This window comes from Synchiropus splendidus, chromosome 13 (genome assembly GCF_027744825.2).
Source record: "Synchiropus splendidus isolate RoL2022-P1 chromosome 13, RoL_Sspl_1.0, whole genome shotgun sequence".
In the NCBI taxonomy this organism is placed as follows: domain Eukaryota; kingdom Metazoa; phylum Chordata; class Actinopteri; order Syngnathiformes; family Callionymidae; genus Synchiropus; species Synchiropus splendidus.
Window position 1 is genome coordinate 5,500,012 of NC_071346.1, and position 21,595 is coordinate 5,521,606.

General features: G+C 47.2%; 1 protein-coding gene across 1 annotated transcript; it reads left to right on the plus strand.

The window, feature by feature from the left end:
- The first annotated feature begins 2,973 nt into the window (after positions 1-2,973).
- LOC128769991 (Krueppel-like factor 6) lies at positions 2,974-12,271 on the plus strand. The gene is made up of 4 exons (XM_053884180.1): positions 2,974-3,200; positions 6,474-7,041; positions 8,078-8,201; positions 8,919-12,271. The coding sequence occupies exons 1-4, from the start codon at positions 3,099-3,101 to the stop codon at positions 8,968-8,970; spliced, it is 846 nt and encodes a 281-aa protein (XP_053740155.1). The 5' UTR covers positions 2,974-3,098; the 3' UTR covers positions 8,971-12,271.
- The last annotated feature ends 9,324 nt before the right edge of the window (positions 12,272-21,595 follow it).

Below are 21,595 nucleotides of genomic sequence, written 5' to 3' on the forward strand. Positions count from 1 at the left end.
TCACCTTAGCCAGGACTCTGAACCAAACTTACACTCAATTAAAATGACCTAGTTATTTTGAAGTTTTCATCCTCAAATTAGTAACGTGATTACAGGAAGGCGATGCAGAGAAGATTTGGTTCTCCAAATGTCCAAATACATTTTGTATTTTTGGGTCAGTTTTAACCCCATATGTATCGTTTCCCCACAAATCTTTGCATGAATCAGGGGTTCTCGTGATGACATCATCGTTTCTCGTTGGTACCAACTGGTTGATATCGGCGAGACCGCGTGTTTACGAGAGACATATCTTTCACTCCATCACTGAAATTCTGTGTTTTGTCCGAAGACCCAGGATGAAGACTGGAAGTGAAAAGAGCGAGGAGCACGCCGCCGAGCGTTTCACACTTCAGTAGGCGACAAGAGCCGCAGCTTCGGTGTGAACGCGCTGCAGAATCCGGACGAAGTGACAGACTGACGCAGCCAGACTTTGGCAGCGACATCACAGCTCAGCGTGAGTCTCGCCGCACGACTCGACGGCAGGAGGCCCAAAATGAATTCTCCACTGCGGACAACAGTGTGGGCCGGAGACTGTAATCTGGCAATTCTAGATGTCCAACAGGGTCGGTTCAAACACTGGTCTCCTTCAGTCAAACATATGAGTGATGATTCTCTATATGGAGCTAGCTGGCTACAAGTTGACCTCCTGAGTCAGCACCTTTGGAGGTGACATCCATGTCCTCCTGAGGCCGAAACGTCCACAGATGCCCACTGAGGCAGCAACATCAGAACAGATCCGTGGTTGCTGAAGTTGCTCTGGTTGCCGCGGCGACTGTTTCAGCAGCTCACTTGCTCCTGAGATCCCAGTGACATTTTAAGTTCTGGTGATGAATGACCCTCTGGCACAGCAGCAGAGGAGTCACATGACCAGAGCAGACACTCGGGACCTGCAACTTTCATACTGTATATAAAGTTCAAACACTTAAATGAACTTAAGCTTTTTTTGAGGCAGTTAAAGCCATGTTTATGATTTATTTAGTAATGTTATTACTGTCATATTTTATTTTTACATGAATATCATTATAACAATTATTATTTTACTTTTTTTATGTGAGGAAATGCTCATTAACATTTTAATTATCTATTTTACTTATTTTTTTATATTTGTTTTCTCTTTTTCCTGAATTCTAAAATGATATTTTCTCATGTTTGTCTCTTTTATGCTCTGTATTGAGCCTCTAATCTGTGATTCAGTGAAACAGGAAGTGGAATTCTGCGGGAGGATTCCCTCGGTGGGTGAAGGAGGAATGGAGGGGTGGGGGGTCGGGGAGGTTGGATTCCACGACTGGGTTACTGTGGGAAGGAAAGGGTCACGTTCCTGTTCGCATTATGGCATGACAGGATGGAGCGGGGGAAGAGGAGGGGGATCTGGGTCCTCTGGGGTCACTCGCTCCCATCATCACTTCCACAGCTGCTGAGTGGGAGCAGAACTCTCCCAGAATTCCAAGCATTCTGCCGCCAACTGAGAGGAACCCACTTCTGCCGAAGTGGAGACTGAATCTGCTGATCTGCTGACTCAACGGTTTTACTGGAATAATCTGCAGTAAAGGTCTGTACTCACTGAGCAAGAGTCAGAGCAGCTCACAGGTCGGCAGGAGTCAGGCAGGGTGTAGGACTTGTTACCGGAGAACGACTCGGTGTTGAGCAGAACACTCCGTGGAGATGATGGAACTCATGTGGTCAGTGCGGGAACTGATCATGTGTCTTCACGACATGATGGAGAAGATGATGGACCTCAGTGTTGCCATGGCGACGAGTCCTGGCATGAGTCCAGACTTTCAGGCTGCCCGAGATCTGCAGGCTTTGAAAACTGTTTCTTTTATTTCCATTTTAAAATGTCAAAACTAAAATGTAAAATATTGTACTTGGAAAATTAGATTTTTTTTTTCATTGAAAAAAAAAAAGTCAAGTGGAGCAGTTTATCAGATCTGTGACAAATCTCTCAGCAGGAAGTCAAACCTGGACACGAGTCGGAGCGACTCACTCGGCTCATAAATCACTCAGATGTGATGTGGGGCTCATGCAACGGCTTCTACACGTCCTGAAGACAACACGCCATGAGTCCATCAACCAGGTCCACCCCCCTGGCCCCCAAAGCCCCTCACCACAAGAGAGGTCACAAACCCGAAATTCCTGATCTGTGACTGCAAGAAAATGATTGACATGCGACAAAAGCACTTTAATATCACATAATTAATATCACAACAAATGGCTGGACAAAACACACTCCCAGATCAAATTATAGAATGAAATTGGGGGGGGAAATTATCAGAAAATAATTCTAAATAAATCCGGGATCTTATTTTGTGATCTAAAAATGTCAAACTAGTGGACGATAAACTGAAAAAAGAAAGGAAAAAAATAAATCAAAGTCTGCAAAATGAATGGAAAATCTAAAAATGAAAGAATTAAAACGTCAAAAAAATCTAGAGAAAACAGGGGAGAAACAGAAGGAAAGTATTGGAAACTTATTTGAAATCCAGACGAAGATGAGCTGAAGTAAATCTGTTTATTCCAGAGTCACTCATGAGGCCAGTGTAGATGTATCACAGTATAAATGAAGCGAGTCGGAGCGCAGAGCTGAAGTGGAGTTGGACTCGGTCGAGATGGAGCAGAAGAGCCGGTCCGCAGCTCCGGACTCGTCTTCCACTTCCTCTTTGTGGCGCTCATCGGTGAGCGCGCGTCTGCTTATATAGCGACCTAAAAATAGTTCGCGCGCAGCCCAATCGCGGAGGGAGACGCCGGCGGAGGACGCACCAACCGCTGCAGACGCGGAGAGGCGGCCGCGTCTGCGCATTGGCCGGCGGGCGCTCTGGAGGCGGGCGGTGCGCTGCTGCACGCGCATTGGCGAGCGTAGCTCCGCGTCACGTGACCCGACGGGGAGGGCCGTGTGTGTGATCGTGAGCACGGTGGGGGCGTGAGGTGTGAGGGGGGGAGTGTGCAGGCAGAGCGCTGACGGACTTTTGGAGAGTTGAGTGTTGTGCGCTCTCGCTCCGCCACTCGCCACACGCGAACGCTCCTCGACGCTTCGGTCGCTCTCGCTTCTCCTCGCGGCGGAGATGGACGTCATCCCGATGTGCAGCATCTTCCAGGAGCTCCAGATCGTGCACGACACCGGATACTTCTCGGCGTTGCCGTCGCTGGAAGAGTATTGGCAGCAGGTAAAATCTCCGGACCGCGCTTCCCTTCCCTCTTTGGAATTCCGTGCGCGGAAGCGCAAAGTTGTCGGTGCGAGGCCTCGAATGCCTCAAATACTTCCGTGCGCCTCCAGGTGGTCACGTGCGCGGCTTTAGTTCGAGCGCAATTTGCAGTTTTCGGGGCGCAAAAGTGGCCATTAAGTTCACGCGCTTTATTCTGAGCTGAGATCGTTTCGTTGGAGGAAACAACAAGTGCGCAAATGTAGCGGTGCAGGAGAGCGCGAGGGTAAATCCGCGCCTCTCACACTCGCACACATAGCGGAGTGACGGGCTCCTCTGACACTGACATTCCGAGTCCGGACATTCCGATTACGTTCCTCAAATGTGAGACATTGTATTTGTCTGCGGAATCTGGAGTGATTTCTTGCGTGTGGCGCAGAAGAGTTGAATCACTCCCGCACTCTGGACGCTCTTACATGTGCAACTTGAGCGTTACCAGCATCCAAGTCTGTCTTCCTCTGCTGTAGCTCTCTCCCCCCCCTCTCGCTCTCTGTCTCACACACACCCACACACACTCTGGCTTCACTGTCAGTGTCATCCCGTCTCAGTCAATCTTTCAGACGTTGACTTTTTCCGTCGTTTTTATTTCAAATTTGGACGTTTCACTGACGTTAAATGACTGAAACTAGGAATGGATTGAGAATTTCACTCTGAAAAAACAACTGTAACGTCCACAAGAAAATGGTATTTTTCTATGGACGCAGTTAAGACTTCAAAAATATTACACGACAAACTTGCTTTTCCAATCACTTTGCTGGAGTTTGAGCTCAGATATTCGCTGATCCATCAGATGAGCTCATGGGGGCGGCTGAGTCTGAGGCTGGGCTCTTCATCAAATGCAGTTATTTATTCGCTTTAATAGATGAGATTTTGATGAAACTTCTATTGAAGCTCTATGGAACAGACTCCTTTTATTCCAAGATAAAGCTAACAGGGATTCTAAGGAAGTGTTTTCAAACCTTCCCACATTCACACTGAGTCACACCAATGCTATTTAATTGAGCCCCCAGTGGCGGGCCGCAGTACTGCACCCTGAGGGCTGCAAGTGGCCCACGGGTTGCTAGTTTGACACCTCTAGTTTAGACGCTTTTGATTCAAATTCCTGTGAGTTGTTGTGCCATTATTTTCCACACTCTTTTCTACCGATCGATTGGTGTTTTGATCCTTTTGGTAATGGAATGGCGTGTCCTTGGATGTTGCTGCCTCCTCTGACTTTCACACACACACACACACACCCTTTCATTTTTTGTAGCTCATATCTTGTCACATGTTTGTGCTGAGACATTGCTGCAGAAAATTGTGATTGAGCGTGTGAGAGCAGCAAACCTGGGGATTTGCATGATGCACAAACATTTTAAATTTAGTGGCAGCATGTGACTCTGCCTCTGGTCACAGACTGGCTGATCAACACACACACACACATACACACACACACAGTGACTATTTCCCTTTTTCGCCCTTCAGTCTTCAACCTGGTGATGTCACAGAATAGCTGAGCTCTTCAGGTCGTAAACACAAGCACAGATTTTCCAAATAAAATCAGTTTGGATTGTTTCCTGTCTTGTTCTTGTGAAGCTCCTGGATCCGGTCCAAGGTTCAAATACCGTTATTTTAAGGGCGATGTCACGGACATGTTGAAGCAAGTGTTGCATTTCAACATCAAACGCGTGACATTTTCACAAATCCCCTAGTTCTGTTGTGACGATGACATCATCCTGTATTGTTGGCATCACGCGAGCTAGCTTTAGCATGTCACGGCAACAACAACAACCCAGAAAATTCTCCAAATTTCTTCCATGAAGAAGCTAGTTTGTAGGTAAAGTAGAATAGAGGAGTGGGATCTTAGCTTCCTATGGAGTTGGTCTCCGTCTCATTTGGTTGGTTCCCATCCCGCTGCTGCTAAGTGTTAGCGCTTAGCAGCTGATGTTGAGAATCACTCAACACGCGAACTGTAGCGCAGCTGTGTTGTTGGAAACTGAGCAAAGACCTGCATGTCGCCGACGTCGGCCTTTAACCACTTCAGTGTGGACACGTTGAGACCAGATTTATTTTCCGCGAGTGATCTCTCGTGAGGAAGAGAGAAGGAACTGATTTGACACTTCCCTGACATCTGTGGTTCAGCTGGTTAGCTCATCAGACGTTCCGTTATGGCGTATACACGTGTTACCATCGCCTCTGTTAGTCTTATGTCCAAGTCAGCCTGTTAAAAAGTGACGAGTCAGCAAAAAAAGACAACTAACAAAAGACTTGACGTACAATTTGACGCAAAGCCTGCTAGTTTTTTCTTAAACAGAGGGATAAAAAGCTTGAATTTCCGAAGGTGCGACTGAACGCATCACCCCGGGGTGGTGATTAATGATTTAGACGCGTCGCACGGAAATGAGATGTTTGTGTCTTGTCTGTGTTCTGTTGTTTTTCTTCATTTAAGTTCTTTATAAAGAGTCGCAGAGAACCATTTTTTCTGTCAAACATAGTTTTACTTTTAAAGTTTTGTCTTTGGTTATTGCTCATATTTATGTGAAGGTCTAGATTTCTGTCTGTTTTTATGGAGACATTTTTTGTCCGCCAGTGTTCTATTTTATTTCAACATAAAGCAGGTGAAAAACTGTGAGGGAATCACGGCAGCATTGAATCAAATGTAGCCGCGGTCGTCCTCCTCACCAGTAAAACCGCGACCTCATCTGGGTCTGCAGGAAGTGCACTCTCACTTCCTGCACAAGACGTTCTCCAACAAGCCCGCAGCTGATGTTGCAGTATTCATGCAGGTTTTTATGGACCCTGTGAACCTGCCCCCTCCCCCCCATGCTCTCGGGCCCCCGGTGGGCCGCGTTATTTCAGGCCCTGGCTCACGATGCATTATTAAATCCACATTACCATGAATAATTGATCAATTTAAAAGATCTACAAGCTCCTCTCTGTCTCTCGGCCGTATGTAAATTTCATGACCCTCCACGAAGCTGCCTAGGGAAAGAGCACTTTACTTTATTTTATTTTTTTTTGTTAGAGGTCGGAAGTGAGGTGTAATGCTCCCTGATGTGGCCTCTTGAGGGCTCCACTTCTGAGTCTGCATAGAACATTGAGTCGTTCCTGCAGGAACCAGTGGAAAACAACCCAAGAGTCGACTGAGATTTCGTAGCAAACAATGCCGTAGCCGTAAACAACAATTCGATTTCAGCCTCATCTTGAGATTCTTTCTGTTGGGCTGGGTTTGTTCCTGACCTGGCTTCTTCTCTGCAGACGTGTCTGGAGCTGGAGCGCTACCTGCAGAGCGAGCCCTACGTGTCAGCCTCAGACCTGAAGTTCGAGAGCCAGGAGGACCTGTGGAGCAAGCTCATGCTGGCCTGCGGCGACAAGTCCGACCAGACGGATCCCAAACTGCGGCGCATCAAAGAGGAGGACGACAGCCAGGACGTCCGGCTTCTGGACGCTGGCGGATTCAGCTCAGACGCCAGCAGCGAGGCCTCCGACAGCTCGGAGGAGCTCTCGCCCACGCTCGACTTCCCCTCCAGCTCCTTGGCTGACATTCTGGGCGATGGCGGGGAAGAGCTGGGCTGCGGCATCATCGGCACGCCGCCGTCCTCGCCAGAGCTGAAGGAGAGCCCGGTGGGTCAGGCGTGGGGCGGGATCACGACGGCGTTGCACTCGCCGGGGAAAGTACGGACTGGTGGCTCGGAGCGTTTGGGACTCAACAGCGGAGAGGCGTCGCCGGACGGGAGGAAGCGCGTGCACCGGTGTCAGTTCAACGGCTGCAGGAAGGTTTACACCAAGAGCTCGCACCTGAAGGCTCACCAGCGCACGCACACAGGTGAGTCACGCACTTAACTCGGCATCTGAACAGAGAGAGGCCGTAAAGTCAGGTGACTCACTCCGCAAAAACATCCTCTCCGTGACGTGGGCTGCGTAATCTCAAATTTTATTTGCCTTAGGAACATTCCTTGCTTGTGATGCCGTATCTCTCACACAAATACAAGATCTTTGTGATGTCTGACAGTAGAAAATTCAGAGTTGACAGTGTAACCCAAGTCCTCATGTCTCAGCCAGATTTCTTCGTTCGAATGAAATCGTCTCCACTGTTCGCAGGACGAGTCAACTATGACCCAATTTGAGGAATGTGACATCACATGGGTCAGGGAGGGCGAGGAGGGGGGTGGCAGAGGATGTGGATCCTGGAAACAAGCTCTCAAGTTTCTCCATGGGAACGACTCGAACATTCACAGTCCCATAAAAAATATGGGAAAGTGACATTTCGGTTTTTTTTTTCCAGCGGGGAGTTCAGAAGTGAGCCGTTTCCCTCGTGACCTGCGACCCCCGCCGGCCATTAGCGAAGGACGCCACATTCCTGGCATCCTTCGCGGTGGAGCTGCGGCTAATGGGCTCCAGGGCTGTCAGGAGGCCCTCCACCCCCCCCTCACTCGTTACATAAGACCTTGTTTTTGCTTCGACTGCACGAGATCTGATTCCGGGAGTCGGATTGTTTTCACAAACACGGAGATAATCTACAGAGGAACGCGCGCTCACTCCTGAAGGACAATACACACACACGCTGGGTGTCGCGACACATTTACTAACCCACAAACCTCCGCCAGTAAAGATTGCTTTAAAGAAGTTAAACTGTATTCTCTGACCGGGAATTGAACCCAGAAATGTCTATATCTTCTCTACTAAACTCCTGAACTGAGAAAATGATCCGGATTGCTCCCAAAATGGAATGACTTGTTCCTTCTTGGCGGAGGCAGTGAGTGTGAACAAGTGCAGTACCTGGCCTGTCCACTGGGGTGTCGTTTTAAAACCTAGAGTCCCAAAGAGCGGCTCTCACAGATCTCATGTCTTCTGCCCTGCAGGTGAGAAGCCGTACAGGTGTTCCTGGGAAGGTTGCGAGTGGCGCTTCGCCCGCAGCGACGAGCTCACCAGACACTTCAGGAAACACACCGGAGCCAAACCTTTCAAATGCAGCCACTGCGACAGGTGAGGGGTTAGTTGGTGACAGCGATCGCAACTAGAGGGCGACAAAAACGAATTCAACAACCAAAATGGTAACACGACCAGATTTTTTTTTTTTCAAGTTGACGTTTTGCTTTTGTACCGAGTGACAGCGACAGTCGCTCACACTATTGTGGGTCCGCAACAGTGAAATAAAGTGCTGTGACGGCAGACCAACAATGTTTGCAGTCAGTGTTTGTGTGACAAAACAACGTTAAAGGCATAAATGTGATACACAGTTGGGTAATTCAGAACGTTGTGGTGAGCATGTGACTCCGGACAGAGAACTGGATTATGAGTTTGAAATCAGAGGAGGAAGCACACACCAGGCTAATTTCATTATTGATTTGTTGCAGAGAAACAAACCTGGAACACGACAAAAGTGTCCAAGCTAGCTAGCATGAGGCAGCAAAAACATATGCTGCGATCACATCCGTGTAAACAATAGTCAATTGTGTCTGAACTTGTTGTTGTATGTAATGGGTGCAAGAGAGAAATTAACTGAATTGTTTTGGAAAAGAAGAAAATATTTAGTTGCCACAAAAATGCCACAGAACCTGTCAAATAGAAAATATAAATGATTAAATTAATGAATATAAATAAAATAAAAGTATAATAATGGTTCTGGATAAACCACAGCGCCTCATGTGTCAGGTGGAGTGTCGATACGTCACTGAAGTCCGTTTCCTGTCCTCCCCGCAGATGTTTCTCTCGCTCTGACCACCTGGCGCTGCACATGAAGCGACACATCTGAGGACGTCCCGGCGCTCGAGGGCCAGAGGGATGATTCTGGTTGGTCGTCCTGACCCGCGAGGGGGAATCGGCGAGCCGGAGCGCGGCGGTGTTCCCGAAACACGAAGCAACGCAGGCTATTATTTGCACCGTACTTAGTGCCTCCAACGTCTCGCTGCGAGATCTGCTCTTTTTTTCTAACCGGAGGAGCGGGAGGGAGGGGGAGCGGGAAAGATCCAGAGGCGACTTTCGGGTGTCCGATGCTTTTTTTTTCCCCTTCGGAGGATTATGGGACTCGGGTGTGGAGCCTCCGCTGACAGTGTGTTTGCCTGAGCGCATGAGTGCCTGCGACCGGACGCCTGGACCGGATTTCCGGAGCGGATGCGGCTTGCATCGGCGCGGAGCACCCGGACGATCCTGGGGGGCGGGAGTTGGGGGGGGGTCTGTTGTATGAATGAACGCTGGCGAGTGTTCCTCCTGTCTGCTGAGAGAACGTCAGTCTCGAACGACCCCGACTCACTGGGAGGTCTTTTTGTTTGGTGCAGCTATTAAATGTGCAATGTGAAACCGTCTGGAAACTTTAACGCTCATTCGTCGTCCACGTGAAGCTCGTCAGACTTTGAAGAAGATGAAGCGGCTCAGATGTTCTCATCAGAAGGTGCATGAGGTCGAGGACGCGCTCACATCGTTGGCTTCTGGTTCTGGTTCTGGTTCCATTTGTTGCTAACAAGTCAAGCTCGGCGAGTGCAGCTGTGAGTGAACAAACTTCGGCCGTTCAATGTTCTGATTCGCAAAACAGAGTTTGGCGGCCATGTTGAATTACGTAACATTGCGACCAACCAGTCGGAGGCGAAGATTGGTGGATTAAAAAAACGCTTCTTTTCTTATTATTTGTGACAGTTGTGCCAAATTAGCTTGACGCTAAGGTGTTGCTAACAGAGGCTAAGGCCTCCACCGTTTACACTATTGTTAAAGTGTAGCAAAGCCAGTGCCACTACATTGTAATATTATATTAAATTATAATGGCATTTTATCTGGTCTTTTTTTACGTAATGTGGCAGTTTATTTATTAGCTTCCTATAGGGGGTGCTAGAGAGGCTCTTCCTTTGACATGACTTTTTGACGTCGACTGCCTTTAGAGAACAGTCAAGATTTAGTTTGTCGTTTTATGCTCCTCAAGCAACATCCTAACGTTCAAATCTAAACCAGGAGAAAACTCACAACTGCACTCGTGTGGATGGTTTCTGTCTAAATTGGGTTGCGAGCAGTTTGGTCTGAACCAGGACTCGGTTTAAGAGCAGCTACTTTCATGTTCTCATCATCAGTGTGTTGTTGTCACATGAGGCCGTGATTTCTTTTGTTCTAATGTCGGGGGATGCCACTGTCGCTTAGCAACTGTCTCGATGATGCGTTCCTCTTCTTCACCTCTTTGGTTCTCTGTAAATGCACTGTTGACCTTACTGATGCCTTATGTAAGTGGCCTTGTCCTGTTATGACACACACACACACAGACACACACACGGCGGGGGTGCAGATATCGAAAGCTTTATTCAGATCCGTACTGTGGCACCTTCTTCTTTTTAATGTTCCTCTAAATTGCTGAGTAATGACAACAATAAAATAACGTGCAGCTTCACAGTCACTTTTACATCCATGTGTTTTTCATTTGGTGTTTCACTCGAGAGCAAAACCTCCAGACGGGCAGAGAGGGGAGAAGGTCTCACCGAACCAGCGACACGACTGAAGCCACACGCTCAGTCAGCTGGTTCCATGTGTGACCGCAGTGTGAGTTAAGAAGTGAGTTACTTAGTTGGACGCCTAAAAAGAGCATTTTTTAAAAATAGTTTTGTTGCGATAAATGAACTTTACTTAAAAAAATGGAAGATAAAATTCCATAAAGCCTGGTTGTTAGCTTAGCATAGCTAAACAATGAGCTGGACTTTCATCAAAGCTAGCTTTCCTAGTTCCTCCTAGATTTTTTCATTGGTGACAGTAAAAGTCATGGTCTAAAGGTCCAGTTCAAGGATTTTGTTCCTTTGACTATAGTCTATTGAATAGACTTAGTCTATTAAACTCTACATGCAATGAGAACGAAGGTCCTTCGCTGTTGTCACGCCCCCCTGGTGGCCTGTCGTGGAAATGCATCACATGTTTTTGTAAAAGCTACTGAGTTTCGCTCGACCTGACCTCATGATGTGCGGTGGGCCCTTGGGGGTGTCCCAGCTAACGCTGCATGGAGACATTCAAATCTTGCCTCCTGGTCTCTCATGCTTTGTTGACGTTCTGAGACCTTCCGCGTCGGCCCTCAGGCTGAGTCGGCACTTTTGCTCTCTCAAACATCCCGTGATCCGAGCTGCAGCGTGAAACTGGTCGAACCAGCCCTGCTGCGCTGCAGGCGTCCAGGTCTCAGATTCAATGCCAAACTGTTCGATTGGGTTGACGTCATGGTGACCTGGTTTCTCCCCGAAACCTTCATTTATTTCTGTTTGCCTGCCGTAACGTGACACCTGTACAGGAACATTCACCTGAAGCGCTTCTTCGCTGGGAAACTAGGGACCAGTGTCGCTGTACCTGATAACTGGGGGCCTGCTCTTGGTTCTGCTCCACCAACTAAGCCCTACCAGGGACCCTGAAAGCTGGGGATGACTACTCGGACCGTACCAGGGGTGGCAAGGTCACAGTGGAGAGTAGAGTGAAGCTTTGCCACAGGGTCCCTCTAGGACCGGGTCTATTGACGGAGCTCCTCACCACAGCTGTAGCAGCAACACCCCTCACTGAGTCCCAAAAGCTTGCACCTCCTTTAGTGATGTTTTGAGATGGAACATTGGCGAGCAGAACATCTGCTCATGACCATCATCTCCGATGGATCCGGAGGGTCAGCAGAAGTTTGCGTGAGACAGGTGGAGAACAGAATATCTGGCCCAGAAGCTCCGTTTTTTGTCTCTTGTTAGCGAACTTTCACGACGTCACACTTCTCACACTGATCCATAGAGAGGAACATCTGTTGTTCATGTGACGTAGTTGAGCACCAGAAAACGTTCCTCATCGTTCCTCATTATCACGTTTTTTTTTGTCGCAGTCATCACATCTGGTGAACAAACTGAGCTCAGATCTCGACACCGTTTCTATCACTTCAACTGTACCTTCATTTCGACTTGTTGGTTTCCGTACCTCCCCGGACATGGAGATGGATGTCTGTAACAGAACCACACAAATGTGACTTTATTTTGTTGATCTTTTTTTTTTTAAATGAATTGTTTTGTAAAGTTTCTGTATGAATGTATTTTTTATTGGCGGTAAACAAAAAAAGGAATTAAAACAAATTTGACTCCAGAAGTTGTTTGGAGGTGATTTCATTTACAAAGAACCGGATCACTTGACGACTTGGTCGACCTCAAGTCCGGGTCAACACAGTTTGTCCTGCAGGAGGAGGGGAAACTCATCTTCTCTCTGGTTTCAAACTCTCTTCCTCCTGGGATGTGAGGTTGAGAAAAGTAGGGCACTTGTTGTATTGGGCAGGTGGTCGTAATGTTCCGGCTGCTCCGTGTCTATTTCGGATTAAACCTGGAGGAGACCTACTTACTTCTGTAGCTGCTGCTAACAATGATGGAGCGGTCTGCTGGTCTGAGTGGGCCGGACTCTCGGGCAGGATTGGAGCTCTCTGCCTCTGATGGATGGACGTTCCTCGGCCCCCCCGTCTCTCCGCCGCCCCCTCTCTGCCAAGGTGATGAACAGTCTCATTACCGCAGCTCTGATAGCAGACGGCCATTATCAGGTCTCCAGTCGACTCGTCCTCGTCCGGTTATGCAACAGGCTCACGGGCCGCCGCTGCAGATTCTGGCACAACGACGACCCGCGACTATCGCTGCAAGTCCTCTGACTCCCGCGTCACTTGGAGCGCAGATGCGAACTTTTGGGGTGAGTTCTACCAAACTCGCCCTCTAGTGGTTTCCTCCTGCAAGTATGGCCAAATCTGGGGGAGATAAAGTGAGAAACACCATTGAAGTCCACTTCCTGTTTCGTCTCCAAAGGTGGTTTGCCAGTGAAGGTAATGTCTCCCAGTGATGATGTCACTACCAGCGGTTGCTGATCAGATTACTTTAAACGTTTAAATGAGTAACATCTTATTAGTAGACATTTACTCCCCTCGGAAGATTTGTTTGTATTTATAGTGGAAAAATGTGCGTACTTTTCACCCTTCCGGAATGAGTGCGGTTTACTTCCTGGTCTGCCGACGAACGCATTGTGATTGGCTGACATGTTAAGCGTCAGTCCAGGAAGTGGCCTGGACTCATTCCGTGAGGGTGAAAGGTTTGTTCACTGACACAAATTTTCCCTATAAATGTATAAATATATCTTCCATGATGCATAATTGTCTGCTTAAAAGTCAATTCTGACTTTTGTTTTGTTCAAAGCAATACCCTCTTCATGTTTTGCGTGAGGAAGAAAGCGTCTTCAAATACTTTGTTTGAATTTTCATTGACTTGTGAAGTCCGACCATCGAGGCACATGCCCCCAGTGGACACATTTGGTACCGACACCGGAAGGAGAGCGCCAATGCTAACTGAAGCTAACGCCATCGTGGTACCGAAAGCATGTGATTCATGTTTTTTTCTTGAAAGTGAGGCCTCAGCTTTCTCACATAGGTGAGTGGTCTTCATTCCACAGTCTTCTTCATCTTCTAATGCTACTGACTTTAAAGTCTGTTGTTTGCTAGCATACGGTAGCAATAGGCGCTGGTGTTGGAGGAGGACAAGCGAAGCGCCCCCTGCTGATGAGAAACTAGCTTAACTACAGTTTGAGGCATCCCACTCTGCTTCTCTCAAACACGTTGTAAATTGGAAGTTGGCACCACGGTCACGACACCCCCCAACCCCACCCTCACCACGACACACACACAAATCTCTCCTGAAGCTTCTTCTGTTTGAATTCGGTGATCACCATGACAACTGCTTTCTCTTTACCACCGCAGCCTCTGGGAGTTTCTCTTTTTATTTCAGCCTGCGTTTTCTAATTTCACACTGTGTGGATATCTCCATTCAGTAATTACAATCCCATCCATTCTCATTCTGCCTGTCCACACACACACAGACCCCCCGCGCACGCAGACAGATGCAAACTGTCCCGACTCGCACATCAGTCCCACAATCCAATTACGAGTCGACCTGAAGACTCTGGAGTTGTTGTTGGAGCCTCCGACTGCGAATTATCGCGGACCAACTTTCGTCTGAGCAGATGATGCGTGTTGGGATTTGTGCGGCGGCTGGATCTGAAGTTTAAATCCTCACAAAACTGAAGAGCTACTGATGGAGAGTTGAGAGGAAGATTTGAATACTCTCTCCTCAAGACGACCAACACTGAAGCTAAGCACAGAAACAAAGCGACACAGTCCAAAATGAAACGGCATCTATCGCCTAGTGCTGCGATTCTCAACCATAGGGACATAGGCCCATGGTTGGGTGGCCAGCGCCCCCTAGAGGGCCACTAAAAGTTTTTTGTTTTACACTTCTGGGTCGTGAGACGCTCAGCTTTAAGACATTTGTCACATATGGTGGCAATAGTGTGTCATTTTGCTGCATATTTATGATAGTTACCGAGTATTGAAATGAAAAAAAAAAGGTAAAGAAAGTAATGCCGCCTCCACAAGAGTTAAAAGTGTTCATGGAAGCATCCATTGAAGCAGTTTTTAAAATGAATTTGAAATTTTTATGGCGATACTTTCATTTACACATTTACATTTTCTTTAGAGTTGATTTTGAAAATAAAGTATATTATTTTATTTAATGATATTTTGCCATTGTTTTATGATATTCATTATGTTCAGAACAATTTTCTCAATTTTCTCAACAGTTTGCATCAAGTGTATTTAAAAAATATATATTTTTTATGTCTTGCACCTGGTTCTGCTGCTGGTTGGAGTTTTCGATGACAAATACATCTTTGCGATGATCACATGGTTTCATGTCATTTCACAAGCTTTTGGTTTATTTACATGTAATTAAATATGGTTATTGAACACCAAAGAAATCAAGAGTCATGAATCTGTTCTTGAACGGGCCCTGGATCCATTGGTGCTGGCAAAGGTGGGACCCGAGGTCAAAAAGGTTCAGAACCCCTGGTCAGATAGCATGCTCACACAGGAGAGGAACGTAGTGCATCGACTACCTGAGCATTTTGCTTCATTTTCTTTCCATCTTCAGGTCTTCCTTTTTAAGTTTAAAGACCAGTACATCTTGATCATATCAGTGTTTAACTCTGCTGCTCAGAGGCGTTAAAGGTCAGCGGCCGCGTCCCACTCGTCTTCCCTGGAAGATGCCTCACACACACCCACCTCACATCAGCGCCGCTGACTGACACACTTGCGCAGCGCCGATGAATTGTTCATGAAAACTTGCCACATGTTGACATGCTTCCCGCCCACCCGTGCTCCAAATATTTGTCCTCCCTCCCCCCCCCTCCTCGACTCCCCCTCCCCGCCCCCCCCCTCCCTCGACACACCAGCCGCTCCTCGACAAGAAAGTGGAAGCTGAAAGCTTGTAAACAACGTGTCATTGTCGCGGCTTTTGATCACCAAGTTATTCTGAGTTAACCACCCGAGGTTTGACGAGGGGTGAGGGGGTGTGGAGAGGGGGGTGGGGGGCGTGCAGATGCGCAGCGAGGGGCTTCTTCCTCTGTTGATGCTCGGCATCGAGGTTTATTAAAAAAGAATAATAAAACAACTGTCATCTAATTGGCGAGAGGAGTGAAGAGCAGTACAAACGCTTCTAACACACTCACGCACACACGTTTGCTTCGCTGCTTTTGTGAGGACCTCTCATTGCCATAATGCTTTCCCCAGCCCCTCAACCTAACCATCCAAAACAAATATAAACTTAATACTGACACTGACCCAGTTATTTTGACTTCTTCATCCACAAATTCAGGCCAAATGGTCCTCACAAGGGGCTAAGGATAAACCAGGTATACTCACACACACACACACTGTGTTGTTTTTCTGAGGACCTCTCATTGACACATTGCTTTCCCCAGTCTCTCACCCTAAACCTAACCATCCAAAACACATGGCTGACCTTAACCAGGACTCTGAACTAAACTTTCACCCAATTATGATTTTTTTTACTGATGTTTTAACCCTCTAAAGCAGCGTTTTTAACCACACTAGGGTGCTGTGAGAGAGTGTCAGGTGTGCCGTGGGAAAGTGATGCTGTTTCACCTCATGTGTCCGGAGATAGATGACCTTAAATCAAGACAGTTAGAAGGTGTTGAGGAGCAACCAAGGTGAGGAGATCACATGGATCCACTGACATTCTTTCTCTCCACTCTACTGTAGAGCTCCAGTGTGTTGATGCGCTGATCTGTCCGTCAGTCAAAGCAGTGCTGCTGTGGTGCGCGGCGCTCCTCTTCCCACACACTCACAGCCAAGAAGCCGCTCACATGCGCAACTTCCTGCTGTTTTTAGACCTGATGCGCCTCTAACTTGACCACACACTTTCACCGCAGAACCATGGCGGGAGGGAGGGAGGGATACTTGTCGGACCCGCAATAGCAAAGACTGTCTGCACCAACGGCTAACGTGACGTCTCACTTCAAAACTTTATTGATACTTGTGGACTGCCAAAGTTTGGTTTGTGGCTTAAAAGTTGGGGAAAACCTAAATACACAACAGAATAAATGTGCTCCAAAATGTGAAGAGAGAAAGAATAATTTATGAAGCAAGTTCAGGCAAAGAATGCTAAGGATTTGTCTGGAAACTACAATAAAATGATGCAAAAGAGAAGTGATAAATCCAAACACTTATTTAAAACAAAAGTAAATAAATAAATAATGATATTTGTTGCCATATTGCCCGACACATTTGAAACAAATACATTTTCTGCAATTTGTTTCTGTAAATAGCCTGGCAAAATAACAACCCAGTGTCAGTAGCTACAGTTTTTCACAAATGAATAAGGATTTTCTATTGGACTTTAAGCACAAGTGCGCTATGGTCTAGGTTCCAAGGATGGTAGAAAAACACTGCTCTCAACCTTGTGAGGACAGACCAAAACGTCCTCACAAGAAGGTCAAGATTGGTGCTTACACACACACATACAGACACTTTCACATACATTTATGTATCAGCGTTTTCACAGTTTATTTTCATTGGCCTCTATTTCCTCTGCTGCACTTGACTGCGGCTCATTTGCGTCACTTTTAAGACTCAGCTCCTCGACTCTTCACACCTGATAAAGCCAACAGGAAGCTTAAAAATTCTACAGTTTCAGGAATGGACGCTGCTGCTGATGGTGTTGAGATCGAGATGCTAGAGCAGCACTAACAGTTGGGTCAGGCTCACAGACAACACGATGGCTGTGGCTCCCGGGGTCCTGCTGCTGGTGTCTCTCCTGTCCAACAACATCCACGCTGACGTCCTCCTGCCAGAGGGGAAGATATATGGCTTCATCCCCTACACCACGGCTGACTTCTGCTTGATCTCAAGGTGGACCGGTGAGGGGAAGAGGCTTCTGTGGAACACGTCAGACCCTGTCCTGGGGGAACCTGTCGACTACGTTCCTGACTATGTTGATCCGTCTGATACAATACATTGGATGAACACCAGTGACGTCAATGAAAAGGAACATCACCTGAACTTCCGCCTGGATACCTCACTCTCGGGTCTGTACCAGGAGCAGTGCTGGACCCGCGGCAACGTGACACACCACAGCAACTACACTATGCTCATCTGTGACAAACAGCAGACCAAATTCAAGCATTTGAACCTGCATCTTGGAGAAACACTGGAGCTGACTTGTGACAGCGCGGGACCAAATCAGAGTGTGCAGTGGGCCTTCCAATTTTGGAACCAGAAGACAGAAAATATGGAATTAGCTTTGATAGACGACGAATCATCTCCGCTGTTGAAACGTGATCTATTGCAGAACCAATCATCTCTTCTGGTCACAGCCACGAGTGTCTACTCAAATGGCTTCGTCTACTACTGTCTGGAGAAGAAGCAGAGCAGCTGTCACCTTCACAACCATTTCAGAGCTCATGTACCACCAGTGTATGTCCTCCGCTCAGTGGGAGAGAGTCTGGAGCTGAACTGTTCTGACATCCAGCCAAACCAGCCACACCTGTGGAGGATGAAGAATTCCGTGGAGGAGGGTGAGAACGAGAGTCACAACTACACGTTGATGCTCCCATCACTGACTCTGAACCACACAGGTCCGTGCATCTGTGAGCTCAGTAAAGTCTATAGTGAGTGGTACCACCTGCTAGTGTGTCCCCAGCCTGCCCGCCCACTGTGTTGTTCTTCACTGAGGGAGAAAACGTCACGCTTCAGTGTGGAGACCGAAGCCCGACGGATGAGATCAACTAATACATGTACCTCACAAGGTCCAACAGAACTGGAGGAGCGGTGTCGACTCCCAGGCCAAAGCTTGGTGATCACTAACGTCACCCTGGAATTCAGCGGCGAGTTCTGGTGGGCCGTTATGAAACGCCGTCCCTGCGTGTTCATGTCTAAGACCCTGCTGATGTTCGGGGAACCAGAGTTTGATCACCAGCTAGTGAGGTCCGTGCTGGTCAGTGTGGCGCTCTTGGTGATGATGTGTGTTGTTATTACTGTTGCCGTGCTGGTGCTGGTGCTGGTGTGGAGGAGCAGGAGTGGCGAGCAGCACCTGGCACCGGTGGAGGAGCTGGAGATGTCCGAGCTGTCTCCGGCATCAGACGGGCAGGAAGAGACTCCGGCCTGAACATGGTCCATGTAAACGACCGCGTTCAACTGATGAATCTGTTTCTTTACCCGACGCTTGCTTCTGCTTCAATAAAGTGTTACCTGTTTCAGAAACACTCCAGTGTTGTCTGTGAGCACACACACGCTAACAGTTAGCTAGCAACTCCTTTCCAGCAAGCGCGATTAAAAAAGGGGCGATTAAAAAAAGAAAAACTCAAATGAGTGCAAAAGAAGTTGGAACTAAGAAAACAACAAAATTAATCCATAAAATCTAATGGAGGAGCAAATAAATGTACTTGAGCATTAGTTAAATGTTAAATGTTAAACATGAATAAATGTTCAGAGTTATAAAAGCCTGTTTTAATTCAGCTACAATGATGTTCATCTCAAACTTTATTGAAACGATGGACGTCTCGCTTCAGAACATCCCTTCACCGAGTCCAATCTTCCACTTCTGGAGCTGAAAACTCACCTTTCTTCAGGTTGGTTTCACGTCCCACATCTCTCCCAGACACTGGTGTTCACTCACCAGTCCGTGAACTGATGGAAGCCGGGGCTGATCCAGGACGTTCTGTTGACCTGAGAAGCTGCGGCGATGTTCTCCACTTATCCACGAACAAAGAAGACAGGTCATGAATCATTGAAGAGCCCGAGCTAATTAGAGACGATCGACACACTTCAGATCCGACAGCTAACCTGCCAAACATGTCTCATGAAACTTTGAGGTTCCACTTCCTGTTAATCACCTGAACTTTCCGAGGAGAAACTTCCTCACCAGACGACCTCATTCCCTCACGGCTGGCGCTGACTGCAGTGAGACTGTGGAGCGAACACACAGATTAAAATGGATACTTTCACCATCCGACCGGACACGTGCTCCGTCTTCTTTCACTTCACTCTGTGGATGGAGGTCAACTTGTAAACATCAGGGACATTTTAGCATCAGGGTAACTGTCAAGCTAACTGACTTCAGACCTGCTCGAGAAGCTGTTTTTATTCTCTGCTTTGTTCGATTCTTTGTGCTTGGTAGTTTCAAATATGTTGTTTCTTAAATTTGATTTTGTTTTTTAAAGCTCAAAACATGAGGAAATCATGAGGGTGTCACTGCTTGATCTGGTCCGCTTGAAATTCTGGTGCTCACGCAAAGGTGATGAAGTTTTTCTACATTTTTTTTTTTTAACTTAAAATAGTATAGATTTAGAAATTGTATGTTTTTATCTGATATTCTTTTTTTTTTATTCAACAACATAAACAGACTCAAGCACCATAGTAGACATAAACCTGGTCCAGGGGCAGAAGTGCTCACTCCTGCTACTGTTAAATCTACTTGAAACAAATGTTTCCCATACAATAATGATATGTATTGGAAGCAGTACATTGCGCAGGTCAAATGAATTGGAGGAGCTTGAAATGTTTATTGATTCACTAATGCTGGATTAAAAAAAAAGAATATTACATAAAAACATACAACTTGAAAATCTAGAGTATTTTAAGTAAAAAAATATTTTAATAAGTAAAAAAACGTCATCACCTTTGCGTGATATAACCATGTACGCATGCACTCACCAGTAAACGTCAGTTGGTAAAACATACGAAATTTCCGGTTCCAGCACCAGAATTTCTGGAGGACAACATCAGACAGTGACAAAGGGGAAAGACTTGCCAGCTGTGTAAAATGATAGTCGGACTTGGAATGACGTCACAGTGATTTAAACAAAAGATCAAGCTATTCTCCGCCTGCTTTGTCCAGATATAAGCACGTTCCGTGGAAGCGGAAACACGAATCGCTGAATGTGTTTCTTTTGTTTTCTCATTGAGTTGATTCAAAACTTCTACTTCCTGTTTGAGGAGGCCATCTTGGATTGTGGACTCAGGGTGGTGAGGAGTCACATATCTTCTGACATGGAAATCGTACATTGTACAACATCACCAGGGGGCGTTGCTGAGACTTTCCACAACCTAAATACTATTAAACATTTATGAATGGTAGGGTCACATGACCCTGACAAGCTGTTAGAGTCGAGATATGAGACGTGTTCTGAGGAGCACCTCCAGCTAGCTGAAGCCCAGCAGCTGGTTTGAGAACTTGCGCGGGACCAACACGCAGCTCCGTGTGGGATCAATACTGTCGATCTCTGCCTGCGTTTGATTAAGCATCAGAAGTCAAGGGTCACGGTTAGCATTGATCGCTAACATCTGAAGATGATCAGAACGTCAGAGCAGCTGGATCGATGCTTCATTTCTGGGGAACGTGATTTATGGACGACAATTTTCCCGACAGGTTTGCCTCTTAATTATTGTCAAACTTGTGACCTTTGACCAGACATTAATGGAGCAGTCAGTGGGGGTGGCGTGGGGATCTGAGGTGGACCTGCTGCAGCCCACCTGGTGCCAGTCGGTGGACACTAGAGGGACTGCACTCGAGATTCAGCACCACACACGACTCGTGTCGCTGCACACCACAGTGACGCACACTAAATCTGCCTGTTATCATCGTCCGCCGCTGCTTTTAAACGGAGCCTTGTGGGATTCTTGCTGTTCCCGCAGGATCTCAGCCCTCGAAGCGCTTGAGGAGATAATTCATCTTCACTCCATCGAGGTTTTCTTCTTTGCCGTGAGAGATAATGAAGCTGTTAGCGGCTCGTCCAGGAAGCCTGTCTCACCTGCATCACTCACATCTGTCAAGAACAACAGCTGAGGGAAACAAAAAGCCTCATTTGGATCCTCAGCTTGCAGATTCTTGTCATCTCTCTGACACAGTTGCTTCCTGTGACATGGCAGGAGGATGAAGTCTTGTGCATGATGCGGTAATTAAAACCGATGTGTGATCGCTGAGGATTTATTTTAGGCCTTGTGTCCCCTCAGGGTCGCACTTTCTCCTCGACTGGAGTGGGGTTCTCCTTGTCATATTCGGGCCAGGCGTGTGGTTCTG

Coding starts and splice junctions, on each gene's coding strand:
- LOC128769991 (XM_053884180.1), top strand. CDS start 3,099: ATGGACGTCATCCCGATGTGCAGCATCTTCCAGGAGCTCCAGATCGTG. Junction 3,201..6,473: donor TGGAAGAGTATTGGCAGCAG/GTAAAATCTCCG, acceptor TCTTCTCTGCAG/ACGTGTCTGGAGCTGGAGCG. Junction 7,042..8,077: donor TCACCAGCGCACGCACACAG/GTGAGTCACGCA, acceptor TCTGCCCTGCAG/GTGAGAAGCCGTACAGGTGT.